This window comes from Phalacrocorax carbo, chromosome 19 (genome assembly GCF_963921805.1).
Source record: "Phalacrocorax carbo chromosome 19, bPhaCar2.1, whole genome shotgun sequence".
Lineage (NCBI taxonomy): Eukaryota > Metazoa > Chordata > Aves > Suliformes > Phalacrocoracidae > Phalacrocorax > Phalacrocorax carbo.
The window spans coordinates 3,372,128-3,394,333 of record NC_087531.1 but is presented as its reverse complement, the minus strand read 5'-3'; the positions used below and the strand labels follow the sequence as shown (position 1 = coordinate 3,394,333).

General features: G+C 49.8%; 1 protein-coding gene across 6 annotated transcripts in view; it reads right to left on the bottom strand.

Annotated features, from left to right (window-relative positions):
- Positions 1-1,332: 1,332 nt before the first annotated feature.
- Positions 1,333-22,206, bottom strand: part of PTPRS (protein tyrosine phosphatase receptor type S) — a 172,381-nt gene continuing 151,507 nt past the window's right edge. For all 6 annotated transcript variants that reach the window (XM_064469634.1, XM_064469635.1, XM_064469633.1 and 3 more), the window contains 12 exons: positions 19,563-19,660; positions 16,698-16,821; positions 13,750-13,925; positions 13,052-13,171; positions 12,787-12,941; positions 8,169-8,454; positions 7,535-7,713; positions 6,322-6,448; positions 6,115-6,240; positions 4,854-5,008; positions 4,015-4,150; positions 1,333-3,479 (listed from right to left, as the gene is read on the bottom strand). In XM_064469634.1, coding sequence (XP_064325704.1) covers positions 3,411-3,479; positions 4,015-4,150; positions 4,854-5,008; positions 6,115-6,240; positions 6,322-6,448; positions 7,535-7,713; positions 8,169-8,454; positions 12,787-12,941; positions 13,052-13,171; positions 13,750-13,925; positions 16,698-16,821; positions 19,563-19,660 — 1,751 coding nt within the window. In that variant the 3' untranslated portion in view covers positions 1,333-3,410. The remainder of the gene's footprint in view (positions 3,480-4,014; positions 4,151-4,853; positions 5,009-6,114; positions 6,241-6,321; positions 6,449-7,534; positions 7,714-8,168; positions 8,455-12,786; positions 12,942-13,051; positions 13,172-13,749; positions 13,926-16,697; positions 16,822-19,562; positions 19,661-22,206) is intronic.

Here is a 22,206-nt window from a genome sequence, read left to right as displayed (position 1 = left end):
TGGTTGCTCGTGGAGCTATGCAAACTTGCTCATCCTTTTTCTTCCCCCCACCCCTTTAGGCATGGGCCAAAACGCTGGCGATGGTGTCATTCTAGTAAGGAGCAATGGTTTGGGCCAGCACAGCCCAGCTGTAAAAGGGAGGGGGAAAAAATACCTAAATATTCCCATCACCCTCCTGCTGCTGCTTCCGACCTCCAGTGCCCTTGCCAGCCTTTCCCGGCTTTATGCAGCACTGGGAAACCCAGCCCAGCCTGAGCCCACCTGTGCGCCCCAGCCACTGTTACCACAGCCCTACTGACGCCGCGGGTTTAGCCTATTAGGCTCTGGTGCAGCTGGACACAGATTTATTTTAAGCAGCTGCTGTCAGTATGGCGATGGCAGCCGATCCCTGCTTGCAGCGCTGCCGGCCCATTGCGGCATAGGCGATGACGGCGCCAGGCACGGGCTTTTCCCGGCAGCGGAGGAGCTGCCTTTGCTTCCTCCACTGTTCTGCTCAGCCTCCGGCAGCGGAACACAGGAGATCTGCGTTGCAAATGGGACCCCAGGCTTTCACCGCCTTCTGCTTCGCGGAAGCCTGGTCCTTCACTGAGACTGTCGCTTGGAGCCGCCCTCCGGAGCTGGGACAGCACCGGGCCTGGCTCAGGGGTGTTGGCAACCACGGCCCATCTGGACGCCAGCCGGCGCAGGCAGCGGGCCGGGCTCTGCACCTTTTGAAGCCGCTGTCCCACAGAAGGGAAAGACCAAAGAGCACCAAAGGGTCTAACCAAGACGTAATCCCCCACGCCCATTGCTTCTCAGCTGGGCCGCGGCCTGGCTACGCTCGTGCCAAAGGCTGCGCTGCTACACCTAAACTAGCAGCAGGAGTCTGCCTGCGCTACTGCAGCTCTTTGCCCAAAAGCTCGCCAAATGAGCTTGTTTCTTTGCAACCACATGTTCGGTTTTTAAAGGTGGCCTATTTTTAGAAGGAGCATAAGCACAGCCGAGGGAGAGCAACCTGCTACCTGGCTGTGGGCACCAGCAAAAAGGTTTTTGCCGTCACTGCGTTACACAGAGCAACTGCTTCGGGCATTGCCCGCGCCTCCCAACAAACAGGTTTGCAGTCAGGCCTTTCAGACAATCTTCCTTTAATACAAAGTCAATATATCTACATACACAGTGGTATGAAAACCACTTACTGTTTCAGTTTGAAATAACAGTGTGAAAGCAACAGCACTTTGCTCTCATACAAAGGAAACCCCCCCCCCCCCCACTTGTCCAGTAAGATTTTGCTGCAACATACTTAGAAATTTGGGCAACTTTCACACAAATAAGAAGTAAAATCTTGAAGAAGCCTTTTGCTCGTTTCTTTTTTTTTCTTTTTTTTCAGTTAAAGACAGGCAATAGATTGTTGTGGGGTCTTCGGGGTAGCATTTGATGGCCATGATTACCCCTTCTAGAAAAATAAAAAAAAGGAAAAGTCACAGGCAAGCAGTGTTCAGGGCAGTGTGTCTTTTCCAAGACATGCTGTCCTCTGTGCACGTCTGCAAGAAAACTCCTTGTCACGTACCCTTGCAAGAGCATTAGATCTGCAACCCGCACACGGAGATCCTCGGGCCGTTACCTACAACACACCCGGGACGTTAAAATCCCCCGTGCGCGCTGAGGCGAGCCACGGCGCCGGAATTGCTGTCTTGCTGTCTTCCGTCTTCGTAAGATACCGGTATCGTTTAGTCTCCCAGTTCACCCCTGGCCCTGTTAAGAGCGGGCAACACGGCCATGGCTGGCGGGGAGGGGGCTGGCACTGCCGTGTCTAGGCCTGCCTGCTAACCTCACACCCTTCCAGAGACACGTGATATGTCTGCGATTTAAAAGAATCCAAAATAAAAAGAAAAAAAAAATCCAGAAAGGACATTTTGTTCTTACGTGAGCGAGTTAAACCTTTTAAATGGTAGAAAAGCAATATGTAGAAGTAGCAATTTGCACTGCATTTTTATATATCACAGCCATTACACATAACATTTCTACAGTGAAAAAATAGACTGTCTTTGAACATAATATGAACAAATAAGCAAATTTTTCTTTTAAATTCATTGACTGATATTCTTTGTCTTTTTTTTTTTTTTAAAAAAGGAAAAAATACACTATTTAAAAAAAAGGTAATGTCACTTGTTACAGTTACATCGATACTTTAAAGAAAGCCACTCACAGTATATGCCATTGAATGCCGCCTACTTGGTCTTTCCCAGTCATTCATACAGCTAGGGCATGCTTGTAGCTGTGCCCGTGGGCTCGGTGTGCCGTGGTACCGGGACAGTCCTGAGAGTAGCTCTGCATCGCTCCTGGAGAGCCGCTCTGGTCAGAGCCGAGGGGTCGGCAGCAAGAAGCAGTTGCCTACTGGATATCAATTTTTTAAGGGTGCTTGTCAGGCTCCTTTCAGAGGGATGCTCCTGGGCTCCTGTGGCAGCACCGGGCAGGGCGGCACAGCTGCTCGCAGCAGAAGCAGGGTTGTGCGAATGTGCAAAAGAATGGGACAAGGGCTGCCTTTCTTTACGGGGTGTCCCACCACCGCTCAAATGAATGCCTTCGTGGTAGCTGGATGTGCTGACAAGGGGGAACAGAACCAGCAGTCAGCGAACCCAGCCTGGGGGAGCTGCCACCTCTGCCTGGCCCACGGGTGCGCAAGGGGAGTGGGCCACACCACACAGTCAGGTCTGGGTTTTATAGCGCTCTCTCTTTCTCTGTAATTTTAAATATCCTAAAAAATAAATTTTGGAATTAGAAGAAATGAGGAATGTTCCAAGTATTCAAAATGTGAGCTATAAAACCTCTCGTGTGGCAGGGGCATTCAGTGAATGCTGTTGGTAAGGTGCCTGTAAGCCCAGGATCAGCCCAATGTTGATACTGAGGTTATTAAGACTCCAGCTAGAAGAACTCCTGACCCTAAATTTGCCTAAGTGTTGAGATTTAGTTCCTTTTCGTATCTTTTACAGACCACCTTCAATTCTGCAAGTGACTTCCTTTAAAGACTGCCAACTATATTAGTAAATAAACTGAACTCTAATGATGTAACCAAAGTCGGTTTCCTTCCCTTCTCCAGCGGTAACATTTCGCAAGGTGTGTTTTAGCTTTTGGATCTGTTTCATGATGTCCATACGTCCTCCACAGCGAACACCACTTGAGGTAACAAGAGCAGTTCACCACTTAAAGCAGTCCTTCAGCAATCTCCTGAGCTGCCTCTTTACAGTCCAGGTTACAACATGGAGTTCCTGAAGGGGTGTTCCTTTCAATCCTTCCCCCTGCTCCCCAATGCATTGTCCAGATGAAAAGGTACTTCTTCTGATTCAGTTTTGTAAGTTCAAGCGCTCCTCCTGGGTCAAAAGAGGCCTTCCAGGACTTAAGTGGTTGGTAGAGTCTGCACAACGGATGGCTTTTTATGTTGCATAGTGATCAAAACTTCCCAGATACTCCAGAGCTGCCTGGTAACAGAACTGGTATTCATCCTGCAAACAGTAAAGAGAACCAGCTTCAGAGGGTTGAAACAGCTCTTCAGGAACCCTGCCCTGCTTCCCAGCCAGCACATGCTTGGGCAGGAATATGCAGAGACTCTTTTATTCTCAAAGAGCTGTGAACTACTGGGAAAGGAAGTCCCTTCCCTTTATTGTCTGTGCATCTCACAGATCCCAGTGAGCCCCCCACTAACCCTTCTGGCTCCGCAGCCAGCCTGGGCTGTGTTTAGAGGCAGGTGAGCCCCCCCTTAGGTCGGAGGCAGGGCTGAGTTAGAACAGGGCTGGCAGACTGGGATGAAATCTTTAAGAGACTTTATAACAATGGGATTTTTTTTTTTTATTAGCTAAGTAAAATCAGCAGCACAGCCTGGGCTTGCTTACTCTTCAGGGAAGGTTTTGCTAGTGGTTCGAAAGGCAAAAGGCCCGCTCTGCTCAGCCACGGCAGCTGAGGTACTGGTGTGCAGCCGTGGTGCTTTGCTACTCAGTCCTCTACGCTGCGGCAGAGGCTGGGTTCCCCGCTCCCCCTTACCTCTGTTTGCACCATAGCAGGTCGTTGTGTTCGCAGCATCTTTACTGTCTGGAAAATATCTACAACCCCCTCATAGCGCATTCTTTCCAGGACAATACTCAAGGTGATAAACACGCCGGTCCTGCCCACGCCAGCACTGCAGGGATGGGAGAAAAGAAGGAAGCGTATGTTACAGCGTTCAGCCGCTTTCCGAAATGCTGAGGTTACGGGCTGGTTGAGCTAACAGCTGTGTCTTACGAACATGAACACGTTAGAACTGGAGAGCCTCAGTCAGTCCTCCTGGAGGGAGGAGATAGTAAAACTGCCACTGTGCGTGACCCAAACGAACGTATGCGAGACCGACATAAAAAAAACAAAATCAAAAGCTTTGGGTAGTGGTAAACAGCATTCAGTATGAAAATTATCACTAATATGTAACATTAGGCTTTTTAAATTAAATAAATTGAAGAATGCATTATCTTCTGCTGCCCAAGGGTAGGGAGGCGCAATTCTTGCTATCACCAAACACAAACCAGCGGTGTTTGTGGTGCGGCGCTGGTATAAAACCACTTCCAATTCTGCAGGTCAAATATTAACACTGTGATTCCCATTTCCTTCAAAGCACCAGCATTTCATAGCTCTCCCCTGGATGTAAAGGGTCAAAGGCTTTGCGGGCAGTGACTGGGCCTGAAGGGAGAGGAGTTTGGTTGGCAGAAGCAAAGGGGTTTGGCGACCCCCTCCCAACAGATCTGCCTGCAAAGATGGGTGGGGGGAAGGAGGGCGATATCTGCAGGATTTTAATCCCTTCTGCTCTTTTGCATCCTCAGATGAATTAGATGTTTCCATTCACCCATGCCTACCTGCAGTGAACAGAGATGGGGCCATCCTGGCCAAACTGTTCCTTCGTCTTATGTACCTGTCCGATGAAATCGATAAACCCTTCTCCTGATTTTGGCACGCCTTGTTCCGGCCAGTCAGTGAACTGGAACTGACGAACAGTTCGTGACTGACCGTCCTGGGGGAGAAAAGGGTCATATTTAAAACATCCTCTATTTGTGGTACTAAATACGAAAGGCAAGAAACCCCCATTTTTTTTTTTGCTAGTTCATTAAGGGGCACAAAAAGTTGAGCCAACTTTGTGTTATAATCAAGTGAACGTATCTATTACAGATATCTAATGATGCAGCTGCTCATGTTGCAGTTGACATTTCTGGAGTCAGCTTGTCAGCAGAGATCTATACGCCTGGCAGGTGTGCTGAAAGCTCTGACCACTGCAAACACTGCACAGATGGAGTCTTCAGCAAAGGAACATTCAAGGTGAGGTTATGGCCTCTCTATCAATCTTGAGGAAGAGCTGCTGTAGTGTCAGAATTACCGCTGACAGGAAGATAAATCTTGTTCTACCAGGGCTGATGAGGCATCCTCCTTCTCCCTTGCAAATAGAATTATCAGGTTCTACAATACTGGCAACCTCGAAAGCAGAGGACTCTACTTTGAGTGTGAGGGCTACATTTGCCAAACAAATTCTAGAAGGTACCGAAATGTTCCTTTGGAGGAGAAATCTGACATTGAATCTAAGATTATTTGAGTGAATGTCCCTTTATATGGTATATACGAGTATATACGGTATATACGAGTATATACAGTATATATGAGAAAGGGTGGTTCCTCAAAGCCAGGAGAGGTGTACATTTTCTGTAGGGTGCGGAGTATCCTTTGCAAGTCTGGCTTTTTATTAGCTGGCTGGGGAGGTGCTATTTTCTGCTTTCATCTCCAAGTAAAACCAAAAGCTTGGTACATCTCTAACAAAGTGACTTGCTACTGTGATTTGTGAGCAGAGGTTCGAAAACTACTTTCGATTTGTAAGAAGATATATTCGAGTACAGCCTGTGTTTGTGTGTTCTGTTCCTCATCACAACTCAGCTCTCCTCCACTGATGATCATCCCAGACTTCCACAGAGAAAGTGTTTACACCTCAGTCTTTCTTACAGGACCCAAAACATGCTGAACGCCCTTTTTTTGTTATGTAAGCCACCTTCCCCATTGCATGGGGGTGACTCGCTCCAGCCCAGCCCCAGCCAGAACCCTCGCAGCACAGACTGCACATCATCCAGCACTTACCCTGGCATCGGTGACCTTGAACTCTCGCAGGATGTACTGAGGCATGTTGTACTCAGCCATGGGATCTACTACAAAGTACTGGTACCGGGCAGAGCGCTCCGCTGGCCAGTACTGATGGCACTTTTCCTGCCAAGGAGAAAGGGGGTCTCTGTTAGCCCTTGTGCTGCAAAGCTTCCCCTCCTGTGCTTGTCCTCAGCGCGCACTTACCCGCCCCATCTCGCGAAGCTTAGTCAACATCACGACAATGGTGGAGTTGTTCTCCCACAGCATCCGCCAGAAATCTTCAGTGGTCTCTGCCAGCGGCCCTTGAGTAGCAATGTACGCCTTCTGTTGTCTGAAACAGAGCACAAACCCGCGGGGTGGGTCAAGGGGGTGTGGAGAATTGCTTGGGCAGAAGCTTTGGGAAATGTGTACAAAGGCCAACGGGTCAGAGAACAAACGGAAACGCTGGGGAAGAACTAGAACAGCACAAGGTCTAAAGGGGCAGGAGGTGACTTTGCTGCTAATGGCCAATAAAAATATTAATAAGCCAGTGGTGAAGCTTTCTCTAAATACCTTTTCCAAGGGGTAAATCCAGGTTACTCTAGCACGATGCCCTGTATGGAAGAAGGTGTAACAAACTGCATGCCCGATTCTTGGAAGCAGAAGCCATGTATTCTGGGCCTGAGTAGCACCAAGAATTCAACTGCCAGGCATGGAAATCATAGTTTGGGTTGGAAGGGACCTTTAGAGGCCATCTAGTCCATCCCCCCTGCAGTGAGCAGGGACGTCTTCAGCTAGATCAGGTTGCTCAGAGCCCCGTCCAGCCTGACCTGGAATGTTTCCAGGGACAGGATGCCCCAGCCCCAGTGCCACAGCCAGGGCCATTACTGCTGCCTGCACCCGGAGTTGAGAAAATGTGCACAGGGGGTTGCTTTGTTCCCTCCGTCAGGGCTCAGCTTTAGCTGGCCAGGCTCCGAGCACACCGGTGGAGGGCTGCAGCTCCCAAGGCTGGAGCACACGGCATGCATTGCCTGTAGGAAGCTAGCCGAATTGCAACATCCCCAAATCACAAAAGTAATAAAAAGGCTAATCTGTTTTTAGAAACCTCCCAACAGCAAAATCCACCCCCTCACTGACACTCTATGTTTAGGACCTGCAGCTGGAGAGTGTTTTGGTTTGATTTAGGGGATAAGTAATTTTAAGACCACAGAGAATAAAGCTTATCAGAAGTCTGTATTTGCGTCTATGTGTGGGTTGCCAGCCATCAGCAAGAGGGCATTTCGCTCTAGTGCTGCACCACTGTGTGTGCTAGAGCCAGGTGAGGGGACAGAATGACAGACTACCTCTGTTAAGGCCTAGTCCCTCCCTTAGCACTGCTGCATCCTCAGCCTTGTACACAAACTCCCTGACCGCAGTGGGGCAGCGAGGTGCTGTTTACCTGTAGCCATCGATAAAGCTGGCATTGATGTAGTCTGACCCCTCCACTCCTCTGATGGGCTGAAGGCAGACCCGCGTGGTCTCATATGGCATGATGTTGACAAGGCGATTCTTGAATTTGTTGCATGGGAGGTTGGCGCTGATGAACCTGGAGGTGTGGGCTTTGGAGTTGGCCAGTCGCTGAAGGCAAAAGCAGAGTCATAACCAGTTGTTCAGCTTTTTTTTTTGCCAGCCCACTTAACTTACCCTCCGTGTCCCGCCACATTGTTCTGCCTTGTGTGCCTTCCTTTTTTTGTTTTGGGGGTGGGGACAGAGTCTGAGACCTTTCCCCCAGCAAAACTTTCAAAGGGGGGGAAAAAAATTGCTTAAAAACCCACTCTAAAGAGTGAGTAAATTCAATCTGGATTTCAAATGACCAGACAAGCCTCCTGCAGCAGCAGGTAGGTCTCCCTGGGGAACTGCAGTACCATAAGTCAGAAACGTAATTACTTCTCTAACATGGAACCAGAAAGTTCCCATCAGCCTTATAAAGGCTCCCTGCCTGCTACGCATTAGTGCCAGCAGAACAAAGCGCCTGTGAGGAATACAGAGCCTTCCCCAGTGACTACTATCCCCATTCAAGCATCTGCCATCACCTTGAACTCCAGCTCCATGCCCGTCACGTGCTCTCCGACTTCAATCTGTGCCAGTTTCTGAATGTAGGTGTAAAGATTCCTGGCTGGGACCTCTGTGTTGCCGCAAGCAACAGCCTCAAGCAAGGCATCGTGTATAAAGCTGTACTGGTCTTCTGTCTGTACCATGTAGTTGCGCTGTGACCTCATGAGGGTGACGTGCCCGTAAATGTCCACTGTCTTCTCATGTTTTATCCTCTCTAGCATGGCGTCGATCACAATGAAGCAGCCGGTCCGTCCAACGCCCGCACTGGAAAGAAAAGGGAAAAAATAAAGCGATGGACTATTCTGCCACTGAAGAAAGATATTCCAAAAGGCCACCCGCAAGTGAGGATGTTTCCACTGCCACAAGGCGCACGAACACAGGGTAGAAACAGATGCACAAGGCACAGAGTGAACTGCTAATGCACTCGGTGACTGGGAAGGAACGAAGGCCTTACGAACACAGCTGTTGATGGACCGAGGCAAAGGAAAGCCTGGCAAATGAGCCAAATATGTGGGTCCAGCCGTTTACTTGAATTTTGTTGTATTCAAGGACCTTGCCTAATGGAACCAGTGCTGGCGAGTGCTGTTGCCCACTCACCTCAGTGTGTGGCTCAATTGTTTTGGAGCATTTTGGACAGTTCTACAGCGCGCAGGGGAGGACAGTGATGACAGCAAAGTCACTGGTGCTGTAGTGTGTGAGCACAGTGCTGCACTGGGGTCAGTAAAGCCTGCACTGGAAGCTAAAAAGCTGTTTATCTGAGCCCCACCTGGGCCAGTGCTGCCACAATGTCAGGGGGAGGCTTCTGGATCAGAGCCAGCGGATGGAAAGGTCCCCATATCTTCTGTGCCCATCTGCACACACGAGTATTCAGGCTTAGCCCCAAAGAGTTTACAACATGCAGAGGTTTGCTTCAAGTCTCAGCTCAGTTTAGCAAAAACTTTCACAACGAAGTCTGGTCTTATGTCACCCGAGGACAGGACAGAGATGAAAAGTTGCCTCTGGTGATGTGCCGATTGCCCCTCCGTACTGGTCTGCCCCGTTTCTCCTGCCTCTTCAACTGTGCCACCCTGATCCCTTCCTGACACAGCTGGTGAGGGAGACACCCAGGGAAGGCACCCACTGGACCACAGACAGAGAAGACCTGTGGGTGATGCGATGGCTGGAGGCTGTCCTGGGCACAGCGATCATGAAATGATAGAGTTTTTGATTCTCAGAGAAGTAAGGAGGGGGGCCAGCAGAACTGCCACCTTGGCCTTCTGGAGGGCAGACTTTGGCCTGTTTAGGAGACAGATCGACAGTCCCTGGGAGGCAGCCCTGAAGGGCAAAGGAGTCCAGGAAGGCTGGACATTCTTCAAGGAGGAAGTCTTAAAGGCACAAGAGCAGGCTGTCCCCGTGTGCCGAAAGAGAAGGTGATGAGGAAGAAGACCGGCCTGGCTGAACAGAGCACTGGCTGGAACTCAGGGGAAAAAAAAAAAGGAGAGTTTGTGACCTTTGGAAGAAGGGGCAGGCAAGTCAGGAGGGCTACAAAGGTGTAGTGATGTTATGCAGGGAGAAAATTAGAAGGGCCAAAGCTCAGCTAGAGCTTAAGCTGGCTACTGCCATAGAAGACAATAAAAAAATACTTCTATAAATACATTAGCAGCAAAAGGAGGGCTAAGGAGAATCTCCAGCCTTTATTAGGTGCGGGAAGAAACATAGTGACAAAGGATGAGGAAAAGGCTGAGGTACTTAATGCCGCCTTTGTCTCAGTCTTTAATAGTAAGACCAGTACTTCTCTGGGTACCCAGCCCCCTGAGCTGGAAGACAGGGAGCAGAATGGAGCCCCCATAATACAAGGGGAAATGCTGAGTGACCTGCTACAGCACCTAGATGCACATGAGTCTAGGGGGCTGGATGAGATACACCCAAGAGTACTGAAAGAACGGGTGGATGTGCTCACCAAGCCACTTTCCATCCTTTATCAGCAGTCCTGGCTAACCAGGGAGGTCCCAGTTGACCGGAGATTAGCAGATGTGACACCCATCTACAAGAAGGGCCCGAAGGAGGATCCGGGAACTACAGGTCTGTCAGCCTGACCTTGGTACCAGGGAAGGTTGTGGAGCAGATTGTCTTGAATGCCATCACGTGGCATGTACAGGATAACCAAGTGATAAGGCACAGCCAGCATGGGTTTAGGAAAGGCAGGTCCTGCTTGACTAACCTGATCTCCTTCTATGACAAGGTGACCCGCTTAGTAGATGAGGGAAAGCCTGTGGATGTTGTGTCTGCCTAGATTCTGGTAAAGCCTTTGACACCATTTCCCACAGCATTCTTGTGGAAAAACTGGCTGCTCATGGCTTGGACAGGAGTGCTCTTTGTTGGGTGAAAATCTGGCTGGCTGAGCCCAGAGAGTTGTGGTGAGTGGAGGTAAATCCGGTAGGTGGCTGGTCACAAGTGGTGTTCCCAGGGCTCAGTGCTGGAGCTGGTTCTGTTTAATATTGTTATCACTGATCTGGATGAGGGGATCAGGTGCACCCTCAGTAAGTTTGCAGATGACACCAAATTGGGCAGGAGTGTCAATCTGCTCGAGGGCAGGAAGGCTCTGCAGAGGGACCTGGACAGGCTGGATCAATGGGCTGAGGCCAATTATGTGAGGTTTAACAAGGCAGAGTGCCAGGTGCTGCACTTGGGTCACAACAACCCCAGGCAACGCTGCAGGCCTGGGGCAGAGGGGCTGGAAAGAGCCCGGCAGAGAAGGCCCTGGGGGTGCTGGCTGACAGCCGGCTGAGCATGAGCCAGCAGTGCCCAGGTGGCCAAGGAGGCCACCAGCCCCCAGGCTTGTGTCAGCACTGGTGTGGCCAGCAGGAGCCGGGCAGGGATGGGGCCCCTGTGCTCGGCCCTGGTGAGGCCCCACCTCGAATGCTGGGCTCAGGTTTGGGCCCCTCGGGACAAGAAGACCCTTGAGGTGCTGGAGCGTGTCCAGAGAAGGGCAGCGGGGCTGGGGCAGGGTCTGGAGCACAAGTGTGCTGGGGAGTGGCTGAGGGAGCTGGGGGGGGTTTAGCCTGGAGAAGAGGGAGCTGAGGGGAGACCTTATTGCTCTCTGCAACTGCCTGAGAGGGGCTGGAGTGAGGGGGGGGGTTGGTCTCTTCTCCCAAATAACAAGTGATAGGATGAGAGGAAACAGCCTCAAGCTGTGTCAGGGGAGGTTTAGGTTGGATATTAGGAAATATTACTTCACTGAAAGGGCTGTCAGGGAAGGCTGTCAGGCTGCCCAGGGAAGCGGCTGAATCACCATCCCTGGAGGTATTTAGAAGACGTTTGGATGTCGTTTAGTGGTGAGCTGGCAGCGTTAGGTTTACGGTTGGACTCTATGATCTTAAAGGTCTTTTCTAACCTATATTCTGTGTATTCTGTGTCTGTGTATCCCCAGGACAAGACCTCTCCTGGCAGAGACAATATTATGACAATTCTAGGCAGGGGGGTCTAGACTGGAACAAAAGGCTGGCATGACCTAAGGGCTTAAAAAGCATGTTTAATCACTCAGGTCTTCCAGCAGCTGAGAAACTATTGATGTTGTAATAAGTAACATGCGTCACCTCTTTTCCTAAATGTTTTTGTGCATCAAGGTAACACCAAACTTGCGTGTAATGGCATTTGTGAATCAGCAGGGGTCTGTGGGTCTATGCATTTGCCACTGCTAATAAAGGGTTTCCTTTTACTATTCCAGTGCAGTCCCTTTTTTCACAAAGCCCCCTTGATCTCTTTTAATTAGACTGCCTAACACCTGAACCAAGCAGGTGACTGGAGCTTTGGCACGAATTTAGCAGCTGATCTGGGAGCCGGTTCCTGCACGTTGTGAGCTGACAGCTCTCTCTATTCATTTTCTGAGAGGTGCACGATAATTGCCATCTGCAAGGTTAGTGATAAGTTGCCCACTTACAAAGACTGTTTAAATGGCATCTTCTAGGAGAGGCAGGATTAGCTTCCCCCAGCAGCCTGTAAAATTCAGATGTCTTTCCTCAGTGCTGAGGGACCTGCAGGCTCCTCCACTCCCTCCTGAGGAACACAGGCATTTATCTAAGTTGAGGCTGCAAGCAAGTTGGGTTGTAAACTGAATTAGGGAACGCTACCTGCCCAGAGGGGCCTTCAGTTTGTCAATATCAGAATGGCTGCAGCAATCAAAAACCCCCTCTTTCAATCACTGTCAGCTCTCCTTCTGACAGCAGAGGCAACTCTGCCGCCCAAACACCCAATGCAGCAACACCAAGCAGCTTCCTAGGTCACACTCATTCCTCCTCTTTTCTTGCTGTGACAAGAAACAACCCCTACACACCGGACCAGACACCAGTACAGCACAGGGCGCTTCCCATTGCTAACAGGTCTGAATGATTTGGTGCAAACTAAATGACTCATCATCTCAGGAAATTCTGCGCTCAATGGAAATGCAAGTATCCTCCTCAGATGCTGGCTGAGAATCCACTTTAGAGGACAGCTCTCGCCTGCTGGGTACTCGCTTGGAGACTGTACGCGTCTCCTAGGTGCAAATGAACAACCTTCTGAACTTCTGCCTCGCTGGCAGGTGGCCCCACGCAAGAGTTAGGTGAAGGAAATCAGTACCTGCAGTGCACCACAATAGGACCAGCATCAGGGGGGTTGCAGGTTTTCACCCGTCTCAGAAAAGCCAGGAATGGCGTGGGGTACTCGGGTACACCGTGGTCAGGCCACGCTGTGAACTGGAACTGGCGGACCTCCCGCTTCTCACTGGAGCCATTCTGCGAAGACAAAAGAGCACCAAGTACAACGTGAGGTACCAGCACACTGCCATACCCTGCCTGTACCATAGTCCATCCCTGGGGAAAAACAGGAGCAGGAGAAAGCTTACCTTATGAAGGGAGAACGTTCGAACGCAGAATGTGGCCAATTCAATGGTATCGAGTAACGTCACTTGAATCATTCCATAGGTGTCTGTACCTCGGCCTGGCCAGTACTGGTCACACTTTATCTGGAAGACAGGAGGCATTGCTCAATGCTGGAACAAACCCTACGCTGCAGGGGAAGCTCATTCCAGAACTGCCCTGATGTTGTTACAGGTGAAGCTGGCCAGGTCGCAAAGGGGAGGGAAGGGGCAAGAAATGTCTTTCCAGAGCACCACGACAGGGGCAGCCACATGAAAAGCTCCTACTGACTAAGCACAGGCTTTGATGCACCACATCAATCATGTAGACAATAGACTGGAATGATCCTGAAGATTAGAGTGAATGTACTGGGGCTTGTTAAACAAGAGAGCTGAATGTGAAACTTGCCACATGATTAACTCCAAGACAGACCTACAAAGCATGCAATGGGATTGAGTGTCCTCTTCTCTTGGAGCTGCAAAGAAGGCTGCAGCTTTCCAGGGTGAATGGTTTGTTTTTTCAAAAAGCAATGAATCACTGAACTTTCAGGGTGCTGGCAAAGCAGGCAGAAATCCCCCACTGACACAGATGTGGGCTGCAGATCAAAGGGATTTGCTGTTCCCCAACTCTACCCTCCAGTCCCCCAGGATTATGACTAACTAGTCATCCCTCTCATGCATCTTACCCGTGATTTCTCCTCCAGCTTAGTCATCATAACAATAGTAGCTGAACGCTGCTCCCACACCATCCTCCAGAAGTCTCCAAAGGTCTCTGGCAGAGGTCCCTGCGTGGCAATGTAGGCATTCTGCTTCCGGTAGCCATCAATGTAGTTGGCGTTGATGTAATCACTGCCCACAATTCCTGTATTAAATCAACAAAAGCAAGTTAGTAGACTGTGCAGGGCTTTATATAGTTTGAAGCATGAGGAGATCTTTGCAGGAATGTTGGTAGAGATAATTCCCCTGCAAAACACCAGAGCCTTCACGGCTTGGTGGGCTAGAATCACAGCTGGAAGTAACAGGCTCTTTGCTAGTTCTTCCCAGCTAAAGCTCCTGCCTCCAAGGTCTGCATTGCAGGGAGACAAACAACTTCTTGCAAAATATATTAAAGAGACTGAATATCAAGCCTTGAAACCATAGTCTTCTTACTGGTGTTGCCAGTAGGAGGAAAAAGTCCTGGCCTAGGGCTCTTGCTTCGCTGGTCTCAAACAGGACAAACCCAAGTCCTTGTCCCAGAATGTCCAGAGTCTGGGCAGCAAATGCACCTGGTTGATGCGCTACACAGTCCATAGTATAATCCCAGGCAGGGAGCTACAGCTGGACAAAGTAAGGAATAAAACCAGGCTCGATTCAGCCAGTAAAAGCATCGAAATTACAGGCTTTGACTTGCTTTAAATTGTCCACTGTTGTTTTTAGGAGTGGGGTTCTTTTTCTGTTCTCATGAGTTACAGGCTATTGAGTTACAGCTGAGGGGTTTGATATGAGTGGCAGGAGGTACTGCCAGAGCGAAGAGAGTGATTGGGACATGGCAGGAGAAAACTGCTCTGAAGTTAAAATGGACACTGGCAAGCACTGCCGTTTAGGTTCAGCTTTAGAGGCTCTGAGATTGGCACGGAGGATTGGCACTCTTTGGCAGTTTGGCCCATTCCTACTTACAGCAGAGCGGCTGGCAAGGTTGGCAGGTTTCTGCTAACCTATGATTAACTTGGTACAGAACGCTTAACTCCTGTCTCGAGGGGAGCCAAGGGTGAGGAGCAGTACCAATATGAAATTGGGTTGCTAGTCCTCATCCTGCTGTAGCAATAGACATTGCTGCTTCTGCTGGCAAGGTGCAATCCACGCTGAATTGCCTGCCAGTCCTCAAGGGTACTTGGTAATTTCAGCTGCTGGTAGAAATGGCTTTTGATTAAATTTCTGGAGGGTTCCCTGCCCCCATTCCTTCCCAATCTGAAATTTCAGGAGGGAAGGTGGTTATGCAGCAGCAGGAGGAACGTGATCAAGGCTGAGCTTCCAGAATTAATCTCCTCTCCAGCCCCCTCGGGTCCACTCTGTAATTTAAAATGGTGGCCATGAACTCCTGCAGTGTTTCGGTGCGTGACAGGCCCAGTTACAGGGAAGTCACGGAATTAAAATCACTACTTCTTCCTGACCAAGCAGACAGTGACAATCTGCAGCCTTGACAAATCCAGATTTAAAACAAAGAGAAAGCAACAACTAATTCCTCCAACTCCTTTCACCTTCCAGCCCTCAGCGTAAAATACAGCCTGGTAGGAAGGAACACACCAGCCAAGACATATTAGAACCTCTCAGATGCTTGAAAGTTAAACCTTGGCCCATCACACTTGCACCATCGGTCCCTCACGATGCCACCTGGGCAGAGTTAGGGCTGCTGCCTGTGTCCAGCCCCGTGCTTCTGCTTTCCTAAGAGCCGAGACCCAAAGCGTCCTTCATTCCTACACTTGTGTTCTTCTCCTTTTCCCTTGAATGACAAGGCAACTTTCAGAAGACTTTGCTTTCCTTGGCTCATACAATATTAATCTCAGAAGAAAACCAAGCCAGAACACAGTCATCTTCACAATGAGAAATGTTGCAAATCCTCTAATGGCAGACAAGACCAATCCAGATTTGTGCGGCTTTTTGGCAAATCACCATGTTCTGCTGTTACCCCAGGAACGGTTCTTCCGCTTCCCCATGTCCCTCAGATTTACCTCAGCAGAGGGGGATTATTCTCACAATTCCCTTGTCATGAAGGCTTCTGAATTAACCTTTACATTCACCGGGGGGTTATTAGGACATCCCATATCCTCTCTGCTCAGATGATCAGCTCTTGGCAATGCAAGACTGGCCTTAAATGCTTTATCTGTTCAGCACAGCCACATACAACCAGAGACGTCAAAAGTCGAATATTATCTCGGCAGCAGCAACCAAAGCAGATGCCCTGTTAAACTCCATCTCCTCTCCACCAAAAACCCATCTTATCCTAGTGTGCACCAGAGCAACTCTTGTCAAGAGCCAAAAGTTGTGAAATTTAATGTAAATTCTCTGACTGCACCATCGCTCATGTAAGCAGCTCAGGAAACAATTTAAAACCTACCAGGCTAACACTAACCACTTCTTATTCTTAGCCTTTTACGGGCCAGGACTGCAGCAAGAGCTGCACGTCAAGTAATCTTTATGTCTGAACAACGCAGCAGCCACATCTTCGCTACGCTGCTGACACTCACACTTGTTCAATTAGTCCTGTGCTTAGTTCTCATTCATCCACCATACAGATACACTCCTCATTCATCGCCACCCGCTGCCCCATTCCTGCGCTCTAAAGCATGATGTGGTCTGAATTCTTCCTGTTAGTCAGCAACGTCTTGAGCAGGGATCTCCAAGTAAAGGGAAGACAGGTTCTTGATAAACCAGCCCTTGAAATGAGAGATTGCAGCTCCAGGGAATATGTCAGTCATCAGAACTTAACAAATGCGTGGTTTACGGAGGTATCTCCTGCTTGCTAAACTCCCAGGGAGATGCTAAGAGAAGAATATAAATAGAGGGTAACAGGGAAGGGAGAAGAGCATGTGCAATATGTTTCCCAGCAGCAACTTCAGCCTGGTGCTAACAGGTAGAAGTGGAGATGCTACAGTACCTTCGATGGGCAGCAGGATGACACGCGAGTGGTCGTAGGCAATCACGTTCGCGTAGCGGTTTTTGGGCTTGTTCACTTCAAGGTTTGAGTGCTCCCAGGTGAACTGCTGGCCAGGGTCAATGGACTGGGGGAATTGGGAAAGAAAAGGGAAGAGTCAGAGACGGGAAAAGCAGCTAATCAAGCTCTGAATACCGTGTTCCACATGGGACAGATCATGGCTCTGAAGATGTAGCTGAGGAACGCAGCATTCACCATCTGCTTCCCTCAAGAACCGATCTTTGCTGTAGAAAAGCCCCAGCCCGGTGGCAGTGCGTGCTCATGTCCCGTCTCCCTTGGCCCCAAGCGCACCCAGAGCAATACCTGAGACAATTCCCCCCCCGGCACGATGCAGTGCAACCCGGTGGCAAAAGCATCAGTGCAATTTCAGGCTGCAATACAGAGACCTTGGATCGTACTTCTGCCGAGGCTGCACTAGATTAGTTACAGCCCTGCGTTACTGACACTGATAAACGGCGGGCAATTGGGAGAGAACAACAGGAACGATCACATCAGGATTGCATTTATGAAATGATGAAGAGGCCAAACCTGTGCATAGTTAAACTAAACAACGATTAAGTGGGCATAAATATACCAGTGTCTTGGTGAGTACTAATACCTAGAGAAGAAGATATTTAAGCTAGGACAAGGTTTATAACCACATGTGCAAGCAGGACATGAAACATCAGGGAAAAACCTTGCTGCCATAGGCAGCAGGAGGGGACGGAGCTGCTCCATGAAGAGCAGAGACAGCATGACTTGGGTCCATGAAAACTCAGTGCTGAAGGTCTCCCGGGTGCAAAGCAGGGAGCCAGCGCCACGGGAATCTGGCAGGGGCAGGCTCGGCAGGGTGGGAGGAGCGCATCTCCCCGGAGAGAGAAGGGGTAAGGGCCCTGGCCCTAAGAAACTCAATCAACATGGCTTTTTCCTGGAAGGGATGAAGGAGTAAACAATGAAATGCACTGGAGAGAAAAAATCCTCTCTGCCCATCCTGGTAATTTATGCCAGGTTTGGTGGTTGCTTTTTTTTTTTTTCCTAAAGTCCAGCTGTCCCAGATATGGAAATTAGGTTAATTACGTTTACCTCTAAATCCTCAGCCAGAGAATTAAATAAAACAAGGGCTTAATTCCTTCATCATTTTGCAGAGCCCTAGGGGTTTGCCTCAACTGGAGGCTTGGCAGGAGCATGCCGAGTTGTGTTTCCCGCTGTTGGCTCCCCCTCTCCCTGCCTGCCACTCCTGGCTGGTGGGGACAGGGTCCCGCACAGGCCTGCCTGGATTCACCCCTGTGAGCTCGCAGGGGTGGGCCCTCACCAGGCACCCGCTGCCCTCCCCTGCCCGTGCCACCCCTGGAGCCCCCCCAGGCACAGCTCAGCTCCGGTAGTTGTGGCAACGCTGGTACAAAACCACCCGACACAAACATCCTCTTGCACTCTCACTGCGGAGCATTTCTAATGGGTATTTATACTGTTGTAATGTGTCTGTTTGCTCTCTATCCCTCTAATCTCACCTTGCATTCATTTCATTAGCGATGTTTGTTTAGCTCTGGCTCTCCCACTAGAGGAGGTTGCGCTGGAATGAAGCCAGGGCACTTGGGATATTGCATTATGCAAATCAGCCTTTGAAATCTGGATAGAGCATATTAACAGGCTGCTGCTCCCCCCGCGCCCCAAGGTGGGGTGAAAGACCCCAGCAGAGCAAAAGTGCCTTCTTCAACGCGCAACCCCCCCCTCCGTGGGTGCGGAGCCGTGAGTATGGAGCTGCTTCAGGCGTGCTGATGTTTGCAAGGCAGACCGGGGAGAAAGCGGAACCAGTCCTTTGTTCAGAGCGTATCCCCTCGCGTTCTGCCTGCAAACAGAACTAGGCAGCCTAGACTAGTTATTAGCCTAAAAATATCAGGGCATTTTATGTCTTTGAACACCAACAAAAAAATTCAGTCATATGTTCAATGTGCAGTGAAAGCAACCTGCATACCGACGGCCCTGGCAGCACCGGGCATTTGCACTGGGATTTAACCAGTGCTGATGCAGCCACAATAGCGTGAGCAGACTGGAGCAGGTTTGTGCAAGCATGCAGCCCTTCCCTGTCCGACGACAAGGATGCCACACTATGATGCTACGTAGCAGCAGCGGTAATGTGGGGGCTATGGTGGTCTTTGCCTTCCCCCCCCCAGTCCGCTTTGGGACTGACCTGACCTGCCAGCCTCGGCAAGGTGGGAATTTTACAGTCTGGGATAGTCATTTGAAATGCAAGTCCAGCAGCTGCAGCTGGTCGTCTGCAGGAGCCCATTTGAGTAATCAAAAATTAGCAGGAAGCAGAAAAAAAGAGCACAAAAAACCCTGACAAGACAAAAAAATGCACAAATCACCCTGTTTTTTCAGCTTTAGCCCCGTGGCTGCTGGTCATGTCAGCTGTGGAGGACTTGCTGTTCATCTCACCTAACTTCAGCGATCTAAAACTGGGTATCACGTTCCTTGGCTTGGTCCTCTCCATGTTCAGCAGCAAGACAGAGGCACCCCAAGGACACCCCACCCTACCAGTCTGGCATCTTCCAGAAATGCATCCTCCTCCACAAAGGGAGCTCGGATCCTGTCCAAGATGCCCACTCTTTGGACAGGAATGGCTCATGAACTGAGCTGCTTTTCTATGATCTGGAATTGAACCTAGCAAAGCACTGAGCAAGTATTTAATTTTAAATACATAAATAACTTTTTTATTTCAACTAACCAGATCCTTAAAATGAAGCTATGTTGATTTGGATGAGGGCCTGTCTGAATTTCCTTATTCCCTGGCTCTGCAAACCCATGCACAGCACTCACTCTTGCTCATACCTCATACTCTTGGGACAATTTCAGGTTATCATTAGCTTTGAGATGCTCTGTGTGTTCAGCCAGCTCGGAAACGGGGATTGGTGGGTGGCTGAGCATACCTAAAAGACAAGACAGTAGGAAAAGAATCTCATTTAATAATAACTAAAATTCACAACTGTTGCATATTTTATAAGAAAGAAGAAACAAGAAAAGAAAAAAAATTACAATGTAAGATCTGCAATGAAAGTAGGGAGGTTAGAAGAGAAGAATTCAGGGCTCGAAATTGTGTCCTTGGGAGTAAAAAATAAAAATCAAGGAAATTAAAAAAAAAAAACAGTAAAATGAGAGTGTTCCCGTGATGGTCCCATTTTCAATGTGTAAATCAGAGCAAAACAAAAAGGAAAATCCAAAGAGCAGATGCGTGTTAGCGATCCCAATAGTGGACTTAAAATGAGCAAATGCTGCCAGAGGAACCTACGCAGCAAATGTTACAGCACCCGCAATGATCATAAACAAACTCCAACACAAAAGAAGGGAAGGGGCAGGGATCCAGCCAACCATGGTGATGTGGGGCAGGGGAAGGGACTGCAGATGGGGGGAAGCAGGGGAGGCTTTTCAGTTGTCCTTTGCACAGCACTGGCTCTGTAAGCTTCTTGGTGAGCTCATGGATGCAGTGGTCTAACCTTCACCGCTCCAAGAGCGCAACCAGGTACGGAAATGTTGAGTACTGGCTTCTCTTCCCGCTCATGGCCGGTGGATAACGTTCCTTCTAGAGCACAGCCCGCAGGCGGCCAGCACTGCCCTGTCCTCACCCTCCCTTTTCCACCTGCGGGGCAGGCTGTACCGACCCTGTCGCAGTCTCTGCTGGGGATGTCATTACCTTTGAGATGGAGAGGCAAAAAGATCCTCTTGCCCTTTCCCAGTCTGGGGGATGGGAAACAATTTGCTGGGGAGACCAATGCCTCACGACCCTGGTTTGCCTACTGCCCTTGCACCAACAGTTAGTTGTGCTCGTACTGAGGCAGACAGAACTGCCAGAGAGCTGACTCGATCTTCTCGGAGATGTGCTGGCAGTGGGAGGGCCACGCTGCATCAGACTGGCCAGACTGAAGGCACATCTCAGCCACGAACGGGGCTGAGCAGTGAAGGCAGACTCGGTTTTCAGTCTGAGGTGTGATTTGCACATCCTGCTCTGAGAAGGGCAGCTGGAGCTCTGGAAAGAGCAAGGATCCTTCCCGTCCTATAATCTCAAACAGCTATGCTACAAATTGAGGTGGAAAAGCGCTCCGTGCTTTGCTCATCTGCATTGGATCATGTTTTTCCAAAGGCTTCCCATGCTGCCTGCCAGCCGATCACGCTACGAACGACAGCGGACAGGCAAGGACAGCAGCATGCTGCGAAGCCCTGGGCAGTGCCCCCAATGAGAAGGACAGGAGTGGAGAAGAGATGGAAGCCAGGGAGAATTTCGAGCCCCGTGGGTGTTGGTGTGTGACAAAGCAGCGGCGGTGGCAGCAGCATGGTCAGATACTCTGAAAATTCAGCACAGAGATGGCAAAGCAAGCATGACATCCTCAGTTTTACAGTGACTTCTAGAGAGATGCTGCCTCCCCCAGGCCTGGGGACAGGATGAGTCTGCCACAGAGCGGGCATTGGTGTCACCCCTCCAACAGGTTTCTCCTAAGCTAACTAGATGTCTATTTTCAGCACAAGGAAGTCTGGCTGAAAATAGAAGCAGGGGGGAATAGACCAAAACAGCTCACAAAAAGAACCCCAAAGTATTCCAGAGGCTGCGCTGGCTCCATCCTACTCTGCTGAGGATCAGGGCAGAAGGTCCCTCCCAGCTCACGAAGGAGAAGCTCCTAGTTAAATCTTTTGCTGTCCTGTAGCCCACTGTGCCTGGAGAAGGATTTCTCCTTTGCTTCCCACCCTGGACTGGAAGGTGGCTGCTGTGTACCCCAGAACCACAGCAGCGGATGCAGATGAGGAGCGTCTGGAAGAACTGGGCCTCTGTCTGCCCGCACAGGACAGGAGGCCCACACTGGCTGAGACGTCAGAGATCAGAAACCAAACCAAGTTAACATTATAAACATTTTTCTCAATGTCTGTCCTTCTGCCTCTGAAAGTAAGGGCTGAACATACCTTGAGCTGTAGGGTAAGAGCAACTCAGAACAACTGGCAACTCAATAAACTGTCTCCAGATCTCTGCAGGTCACCCCCACACTGACTTCTTCCCACCTGGGCTGGGAGGCAGCCAGGCAGCTCTCGGCCCAGCTGCCACCAGCTGACTCTGCGCAAAAACCTGGAGATTATTTGCTGAAGCATGCCGAGAAACGCAGTGCCGTAAACGAAATCCAAAATGATGAACACGTAAGTTAAATGGAAAAAAATAACAATCAGAAAACCCAGTAATAATGAGCAAGCAAGAAAAAAAACCCCAGATTCTCTTTGGCTTAGAGGTCAGGGAGCAATACATGCCATTCCCTCTGAGCAAGAGGGTTGCATGGGAAAGGCCCACTGTGCCAATGTGGAATGAGAAGTCACATTCTCCTTGAAGGCACTTCCCAAGTTTCCTTCATAAAAGCTCCAGGAAAAATCCTCAGCGTGACCAGCTCCTGAAAACCAGCTCTGCCTCTTTGCTGGGGAACATCCTGCCCTCAGCTCCACC